The sequence below is a fragment of the Hippocampus zosterae genome, chromosome 4 (genome assembly GCF_025434085.1).
Source record: "Hippocampus zosterae strain Florida chromosome 4, ASM2543408v3, whole genome shotgun sequence".
Taxonomy (NCBI): Eukaryota; Metazoa; Chordata; class Actinopteri; order Syngnathiformes; family Syngnathidae; genus Hippocampus; species Hippocampus zosterae.
Window position 1 is genome coordinate 3,408,608 of NC_067454.1, and position 9,080 is coordinate 3,417,687.

General features: G+C 44.5%; 1 protein-coding gene across 1 annotated transcript; it reads right to left on the minus strand.

Annotated features, from left to right (window-relative positions):
- Window positions 1-2,617: 2,617 nt before the first annotated feature.
- LOC127598960 (CKLF-like MARVEL transmembrane domain-containing protein 3) lies at window positions 2,618-8,704 on the minus strand. The gene is made up of 5 exons (XM_052062580.1): window positions 8,432-8,704; window positions 4,276-4,431; window positions 4,083-4,178; window positions 3,814-3,931; window positions 2,618-3,093 (listed from the first exon to the last, which is right to left on the minus strand). Exons 1-5 carry the CDS (start codon window positions 8,663-8,665, stop codon window positions 3,065-3,067), a joined length of 633 nt encoding a protein of 210 aa, XP_051918540.1. The 5' UTR covers window positions 8,666-8,704; the 3' UTR covers window positions 2,618-3,064.
- Between the last annotated feature and the right edge of the window lie 376 nt (window positions 8,705-9,080).

The window sequence follows — 9,080 nt, forward strand, 5'->3', positions numbered from 1 at the left end:
TATATGGTCGGTTTTTTTCGGCTAAAATCGCCTTACTATATATACATGGTTGTTTTTTTTTTTTGTCTAAAAACACCTTACTATACATGGTCGTTTTTTTTCGTCTAAAAACGCCTTACTATACATGGTCGTTTTTTTTCGGCTAAAAACGCCTTTCTGTATATGGTCGTTTTTTCCTGCTAAAAACGCCTTACTATCCATCACCGGTGTCAAACTCATTTCACATGGTGGGCCACGTACGGCCTCAGTAGATGTCAAGTGGGCCGGACCATTAAAATGATACCATACTTTGCTATAAACAACCAAAACAATATGTCTTTCCTGTATTTTTGGTATAAAGAAGCACAAGAACATTTGGAAAATGTTGAAATTTAATGAACATATCTTTTCATGAAGCAACTTACATTTCCTTCAACAAATGTGCAATTTACTTTTATCATTCACATATACCCATCGCAACTGATCCCATTGATTGTACAAACTAACAAGTAATTGGTATTGAAAAATATAGTAATGCACTTTATGATTAAACAAGATTTATAAAGAAAGGAAATTTTAAACCATTTACACGTGCATATAAAATCTAAATGTAATCCAAACCTACACCTTACAAACTAAGGAGAGTGCTATTAAATGTGTAAATGTGAGAGTGCTATTATAGCGTCTGCTGTCATAGTTCTGTCTCGGTGACGGACTGAGACTGCGGTTGTCTTCTTCTCTGGGCAAAACAGTGTCCCCTAGCGGATATTCAATGAATTGCATCTTGTTCGGCCGTGTTCGGCCCACATGCATTATGCCAGTGCCGACTCAAGGCCACCTGTGCCAGCTTCATACCAAATCCGGGCCAAATGCCTTTGCTGACTGGGTAATAATCACAAAGCAACTTTTTGATATCTTTAAAATTTATTTATTATTTCAAAAAAAATAACTGCTGGTTTTCACAGGATATCAAGTGGAAAAACACAATAGAAATTGACATAAAAGGTTAAGAAGAACTTTGCATCCCATAGTATAATATCATGAAAAAAGACCGTCAATCAAAGGCACTGCAGTGTATATTTATGGGTTGGAAGCAAAAGTTTTCATTGATTATCTTTTCACAATTTACATTCCACAAAAAAATTCAGCTTGACCATCAGGCACAAGTGGCAATTTCCTCTGTAGCGTTAACACTGATGTGGTGTTCCAAAAATATTCGGTTGCTTTTTTGAGCCTGTTATTCCTCAGTAGTAGTAATAGTAGAAGAGAAGGCACACACACACACACAAAGTACAAAAAAAAACAGAGCAACATAAGGCACTGGCAATTCTACTACACTAAGTGGCTGCACTTCACTGTTACCCATTATGTAAACATATTGAAAGAATCACATGAATTCAGACACACAAACGTGACATCATGGAGACAGAAACATCCACAAAAACATTATCGATGCAACAAATCAAAACTACACCCTTGTAAAGTTCAGCATATTTGTATCATGGTTGAAACCAGCCAACCTGCATCACATCTGTACAAAGTTATTTGGTTGAACTTGAATTGCAAATTCCACTTCTTCACTGACACCAGCTTCTTCTTGAATTAATCCATCCATCCATCCATCTTCCGAGCCGCTTGATCCTCACGAGGGTCGCGGGGGGTGCTGGAGCCTATCCCAGCCGTCTTCGGGCAGTAGGCGGGGGACACCCTGAACCGGTTGTCAGCCAATCGCAGGGCACACATAAACAAACGACCATTCGCGCTCACAATCACACGGAGGGACAATTTAAAGTGTTCCATGAAGCTACCGAGCATGTTTTTGGAATATGGGAGGAAACCAGAGTACCCGGAAAAAACCCACGCCACTCTCTTGAATTAATATTCAAAAGAATGCTTTGTGGGCGGCCCGGTAGTCCAGTGGTTAGCACGTCGGCTTCACAGTGCAGAGGTACCGGGTTTGATTCCACCTCCCGGAGTTTGCATGTTCTCCCCGGGGCTGCGTGGGTTTTCTCCGGGTGCTCCGGTTTCCTCCCACGTTCCAAAAACATGAGTGGCAGGCTGATTGAACACTCTAAATTGTCCCTAGGTGTGAGTGTGAGCGTGGATGGTTGTTCGTTTCTGTGTGCCCTGCGATTGGGGCTGGCAACCGATTCAGGGTGTCCCCCGCCTACCCCCCGAAGACGGCTGGGATAGGCTCCAGCACCCCCCGCGACCCTAGTGAGGATCAAGCGGCTCGGAAGATGAATGAATGAATGAATGAATAATAATAGGGCGGCCCGGTAGTCCAGTGGTTAGAGTACAGTACAGTGCAGAGGTACCGGGTTCGATTCCATCTCCGGCCTCCCTGTGTGGAGTTTGCATGTTCTCCCCGGGCCTGCGTGGGTTTTCTCTGGGTGCTCCGGTTTCCTCCCACATTCCAAAAAACATGCGTGGCAGGCTGATTGAAGACTCTAAATTGTCCCTAGGTGTGAGTGTGAGTGCGAATGGTTGTTCGTCTCTGTGTGCCCTGCGATTGGCTGGCAACCAATTCAGGGTGTCTCCCGCCTACTGCCCAGAGACAGCTGGGATAGGCTCCAGCACCCCCCGCGACCCTAGTGAGGATCAAGCGGCTCGGAAGATGAATGAATGAATGAAGAATGCTTTGTAACACATTCAGTTTAGACAAACATTGGACTGTTCCTTTTACAAATGAAGAGTTCATTTTAAAAACAATTAAAAGCCATTATTGCGTTAATACAAATTTGGGAGAAAAAAAACTTCCTTTAGCATTATACGCCACACTTTAGCAATATGTTAATTAGGATTCCCCCCCAAAAAATGACTTCATCATGCAACACATCACAACTCATTCTTGGGTGTACAAAACAGAAGAATTCAGACAGGACCATCCAAATACCACGTTCACACGTTTGTCTCTCAGCCACCCCGAAACATCCCAATTGTGCAAGAAAGCTCAGTAACTTCCTCTCTTTGCGGTAAGAATGTACGCTTGCGTGGTGTGTCATGCTGCGGCTGAGGCCTCGTCTCCTGGGGGCCGACGATTCGAAATGTTGTCGTTGGTCATTTGCGGAAGGAGAGAACAACCTCAGTCCGAATCAGAGTCTGAAAATTCATCTGGAAGACAAAAAAACATCTCTATCAGGATGATTTTGGCCCATCCCCATGTGGGCTTGTAGAACAGTTGATGCAAAAAAAAAAAAATCTAAAGCACGCAAGTTCATCTTTGAAACTCGTCAAATTGAACTCAGATGTCTGCAGACATTTTGTCTAGAGATCGACTGATGCACCCAAATGGATTTCGCAATCCTTAGCTAGTGACCGTTCATGCATTTTTTTTTTGTTCCATAAATGTCAGAGGAGATCTTGTAAAACGTTCATTCATTCATTCATTCATCTTCCGAGCCGCTTGATCCTCACTAGGGTCGCGGGGGGTGCTGGAGCCTATCCCAGCTGTCTTCGGGCAGTAGGCGGGGGACACCCTGAATTGGTTGCCAGCCAATCGCAGGGCACACATAGACGAACAACCAACCACGCTCACACTCACACCTAGGGACAATTTAGAGTGTTCAATCAGCCTGCCGTGCATATTTTTGCAATGTGGGAGGAAACCGGAGCACCCGGAGAAAACCCACGCAGGCCCGGGGAGAACATGCAAACTCCACACAGGGAGGCCGGAGCTGGAATCGAACCCGGTACCTCTGCACTGTGAAGCCCACGTGCTAACCACTGGACTACCGGGCCGCCTCTTGTAAAACGTGACATTTAAAAAGATATATATCACTTTTCAAACTCATTAATCAACCTCAAAGATCCTGATCGTTTGTGGATCGATACCTTGCTGTCTGGAAGGCTCCTCGGCGCTCTCGCCGCCTTGCTTCAGGAAATTGGCGAGCTCGTTAAAAATGAGATAAAAATCCAAAGCAAAGGCAATGGTAGTGATGAAGCCAAAAACCTGTGAGGGGGTTGGGGGGGGGGGGGTATAATAAGAAACCGCAGGTGGAATAAAGACTTCCATATTGCGATCGAAAAAAAAAAAAAAGTGTCCGGAAGGATGAATAATGATGCCGAGTGATAGAAGCGGTCATCTGTTAAATGAAATTTACCCCGGCGGCTTTGGAGGAACCGTCCACATATTTGGAGACCGCAATGATGGAAATGATGAAAAAGATGACGGCGGCCGTCACGCACCTCATAAAATCCTTGCAAGGGGGAGGGGGGGGGAAAGAGCAAATAACACTTAGTAGCAGGAAAAGGAGACTTGCGATTATGACCCGGGGGCGGCGGGGTTCCTTTCACCATAAGGGGCCAGAGGAAGCCTTTAAAGCGCTCGTTGAATTTGGTCGAGTAGGCAAAGAGCAGGAAGAGAGCGGCCAGGAACTCCAGCAGCGGCACCGTCACGAAGGCGGCCGCCGTGGACGCGGCGAAGCACACAAAGTCCACAAAGGACAGCGCCTGCAGAAACGTGGAGAGGGAAAACAAAAAGACGCACGGGGGCAGGGACACGCTTTCATCAACAGGAACATGAAATCAAATCTCTGCCCGAATAAAGCTCAGCCTCATATCTTGACTTAAAAAAAATACATTCTAAACTTCTTTTCTCCCGAGGTTCGTTTATTTACAAAGTGTGTCACTGGATGGCCATCTTTCAGCCTTGCACCACTTTGCTTTGTCTTTTTTTTCCTTTCATCCACACTCGGGGGGTGGGGGGGGGGCGACATCTGGCAAGCAGATCTGGCTGGTGGCCACGACTAATTCCGAAAACTATTTAGGTCGAGTTCAAGTAGGTTAGAGTCCACTTTTGTTAGTCTCTCAACGCCCACTTTGGGAAGCAAAGGAGCTTCCCCGAGAGTGGGCCTTGATCCACCCGCGGCTCCAGGCCGACTTCCTGTAAGGCAGGGGTGTCCAAACTTTTTGCCAAGGGGGCCAGATTTTATGTGGTAAAATGTCGGGGGGCCGACCTTGGCTGACATTCTTTACATTGAACAACAATATTGTTCAACAAATTTTAGTAAGCCAGTCTGTTTCACATTTCCATTTTTATTTTAATTTCAACAATCTTAAGAATTTCTTTTGGTTCATTTGAAACAGGAATTTGAAATATGACATATCAGTCAATATAAACACGGAGTGATGTCTTGTTAACTCGTGAGTGATGCCCCCTAGTGTCTAAATGCTATTACTCATTTAGTGAATGCTATTACTCATTTAGCCACTAGAGGGAAGCAGTACTCTATGAAACATCACTCACCAGTCTACGAGACCTCAGTCAATGCAACACGTGTTCCATTGCGCCCAACCTGCGGGCCAGACGGCACTGATTTTATGACGGGGGCCGAGGGCCGGATGAAATTCGACCGCGGGCCGGACTTTGGACATGCCTGCTGTAAGGAGATACAGCTGCAAACTGACTCTTAACACGAAATCCCCTCGTGCTTGCGGCACAAACGCTTACTTATCCGAATGCGAAACACAAAGCGCTAATGGTGACTACAAATGTCAAAGATGAGTTGTTGGTCCCTTCCGCTGAACAGACGCGTCTCTCCAGTTTATTTTAATTCGAAGAATGTACTTCTTTAAACGTCCTTAGTGTTAAAAATGGGAAAACTAGTTGACAATATCCTATTTCACATAACACACCTGGGATCCTTTTAACTCATTCAGTACCAGCCAATTCTAGATCAAGTCTGAAAAGACGTTTAACCCTTGTGTGCTCCAAATTAAAAAGGCCTTAAGTTACGCATTTTACAATTTTTGTAATGATGTATTTTGTGTTATAAAAACATTCTTTTTTTTTTCAAACACTCAAAATGTTCAGAGGCATCTGTGCTATCCATACATATATAGTTTTTATTAGATCTTTGGGATTTTTTTACTCTTTATTTTTTGCAAAAGGAAAAAAAATGGTGTCTGGAGGTCCCAACCAAGCCCTACTAACAATCCCGCCCGGACGTGTTCATGTAAAATGCATTGGTTTGAAGCCTCCTGCAAAATGGCAAACTCATTTGCGATCCTCTGACGCCACCTAGAGTTGCAAAATTGGAATGACCTCAACCCAACATTGTGGCATGCTTACGTCTGTCAAAAGCGAAAACAAAGCGATTGACGTAAAAATTGCGTGAAATGCATGTTTACACATTAGGTTTACGATGCATTCAAAAATATGAATTATAATGGGTCTCTATGGTGCAAAATATGTAAATTGTGAAGATTAAGGTATCAAAACGTTTTTTTATTATTGCTGCAATGCCTGAGAATTATCAGCCGGTGACGTCATGAAATTTAGGCCATTTTAGAACCCCTCCATAAATTTCAGCTCTCTCGTGTTTTTCCGGATGCCTTTGCCTTTGATTCAAAGACATCATTTTACGTTTATCGCAAGCGGTGCACTACGAGGGTTAAAAACGTCATTGGGAGTGAACGAGTAGCCAGGATAAAAGACTCGGCTTGGCACATGAGTTACAAGTTGATGTTTTTGTTTTATAAGCCACCCACGTTTCTCCGAGCCCGCAGGCACTCTGAAGTCATCATAGCGGACAAACAAATTGTACTTAAAAGGAAGGAATGAGCGGGCAGGCGCTAAAAAGTCGTAAAACTCGCCGCGAGTGCAACAATGAGTCACAAACCTAATGGGCCAAATAGAAATCTCCTGTTCCATGTACACAAAAAAAGGACTCTTGCTAACCTGACAGGATCATAACGCTTGGGGGTCTTTACAATATTGGAAGAGGCGGCGATTCTCCGGTGCACGCTTTCAGATTTTGACCCCGCATGACCAGTTGGAAACCATTCAAAGCTGTCCGCAGGGAGTTCGGGACACACATGATGGACAAACGGCAGGTTGATAACCATCGCGATGAAGGCAACAAAACGTTTCCGATCTGTCAGTATGGAACTTTTGATTTAACGTGGCAAGCTCGGAAATAATGACTTCCGTCGAGGCCGCTGTAGCGTGCACAAAAATTATTCTTGAGCTCATTGCTAGTTATTTATCTTGGGACATGAAACATACACGTTCTGTCCAGTCGCTTCTGTTCAAACGGCCTCAACAATTTGTCAAGCACGTCAAGTGGAGTTAATCATAAACTCGGCACGGTTTCCATTCCCGTGTTTCCTACTCCCCAACACCCAAAATGTCCGAAATGACTGCAAGCAGAGCACTGGGTGCAAGACACTCCGTTGCGGATGTCGGGTCGTGCGCTCAGTGAGCACGCCGCTCCGGGTTACACATTGTGGAACGGAAACGTGTGACTCTGAGGAAGAGAATGACCGCCCCTGTGACCGTAGCCCCAAACATTAGCTGAAAGTCACATGACACCACCGTGATTAGAAAGAAAAAAAAAACTAAAACAAAAAAAACAAGACCCTTCCTTCCCACTATCACATGATGCTGCTGATGTTGGCAGGACCAGGTTGACTGGTTTTGTTCCGACCGTGTTTCATGATGCGAAGCAATGGAGTGCGAACAACAAATTCCTTGAAAGTTTGAACACTTTTCCAATCGAGATGCTTGTAATTCAGTTTGTGCCTTTAAAAGTTTTTGCTTTTCGAAGTGAACCAGGTAACCCTCCTGTTGTGTTTCGGGTCAAACTGACAAAACATGACAGTGTTCCCTCATTTTCCGCCGGTGATACTTTCCGTGCCCCGCCCCACCTGCCCCAAAAGTGAATTTCTGCAAAGTAGAGAGGAACTTAAAAAAATATATATTATTTTTTTCAAATCCTTTTTTTTCAGGGGATTTTCACCTCTAAGCCGTTTAGTCAATACAAACCACCTCACACAGTTCCCACCCTTCTAAACACTGGTTACACTAAATAAAATTAACTTTTAAAACGCAAAATGTACAATACATCCTGAGGTGCCGATTAGAGGCGATCGACCAATTCTCATTGTCTCGTTTTTTTTGGGAAATCAATTAGCCTGACCCCTCCCCCACCCATATAAAGAAATTAATGAATCCAAATAAATATTTAAATACATCTCTAAATATTTTTGACTGGTCCTACTTATAAGGCAAAATATCACACAAAAACGAGGTAAAGTAAGGAGGTAAGACTGCAAAACGTACAAAAATCTGCGATTGATCGAGCCGCAATAACTGAACCGCGAAGTAGCGATGGAACACCGTGTAAATTGAGGGCTTCGTTTTTGTTTTTCAGTGGATGGCTCTTCTTTACTATATGAAATCTTTTTAAGGCCATGTTTTTGTTCTCTCTTTCTCAGAACAGGCATATTTTCTATACAGCGTATATTTCATATCAATGAAATAAGCTCGATGACTTTATTTGGAAATGTTTATTTTGCTTTGTCCGCTCGTCACGTCACTAATGGAATCCTTGCGTGCCACACAAAGTGACCTACATTGAAGTCGCCACTTGGAAGTTAGAGTTGTGTTAAAGCGCGCGGCGGTGGACACTCCTCTGCGAAATCTTGAGCAAGAAAAAAACTTTCCTACCACTTCGGCGATGAGCAGCATTCCTTTCCTGGAGGAGGCGAACTCTCTGCTGGGGAGGACCGACTGCAGCACGCTGCGGCTCGGTTGCCGCGAGTCGGGAGCTTCGACGTCACCCATGGCGGACACAAGAAAACAAAAAATGCGAAGGCAGCGAGGACGCCGCGTTGACGAAAAGGGAATGGACCAGGCTCCTCTGAGGTGGAAGCGGAAACAATGACAGCGCGGAAGCAACATCTGTTTGGCCAGATGTGAGCCGCGAGGGGGGTGGGTGTACAACCCCCCCCCCAAAAAAAAACTACCATCCCGTGATGGGAACGTCTCCTCAGTCAGGATGTCACATCATTTAGAAAGCGACGCAGGGCCGCCGGACTATTCGCTTTTGAGTTATCATTTGGATAAACGATCGACATTATCTCCAACATTCCCGCGAAATAAAAAAAAAATAACAATGTCAAGTTTGTACACATTTGAGTGCGGTACCTTCTATTTTCATGCTTTCTATGAAGTCTGCTTTCACTTCTTGGCTTGGCGAAAGTGCTGTTCTGGAAAAAGTGCACGGCTAACGATCCGTCAGGGAATCAAAGATGTTCCGCTGGAGAATGCTAGGTCAGAATATGTGTTAATCTGGGCGTGGAATCACGCATTCTCA

Bases quoted from the DNA above. Each gene is read 5' to 3' on its own strand.
- LOC127598960 (XM_052062580.1), bottom strand. From the start codon at position 8,665: ATGTTGCTTCCGCGCTGTCATTGTTTCCGCTTCCACCTCAGAGGAGCC. The intron at 4,432-8,431 runs GTAGGAAAGTTT...ACGTTTCTGCAG, and splicing joins TGCTGCTCATCGCCGAAGTG to GCGCTGTCCTTTGTGGACTT. The intron at 4,179-4,275 runs GTGAAAGGAACC...CCCCCTTGCAAG, and splicing joins GCTTCCTCTGGCCCCTTATG to GATTTTATGAGGTGCGTGAC.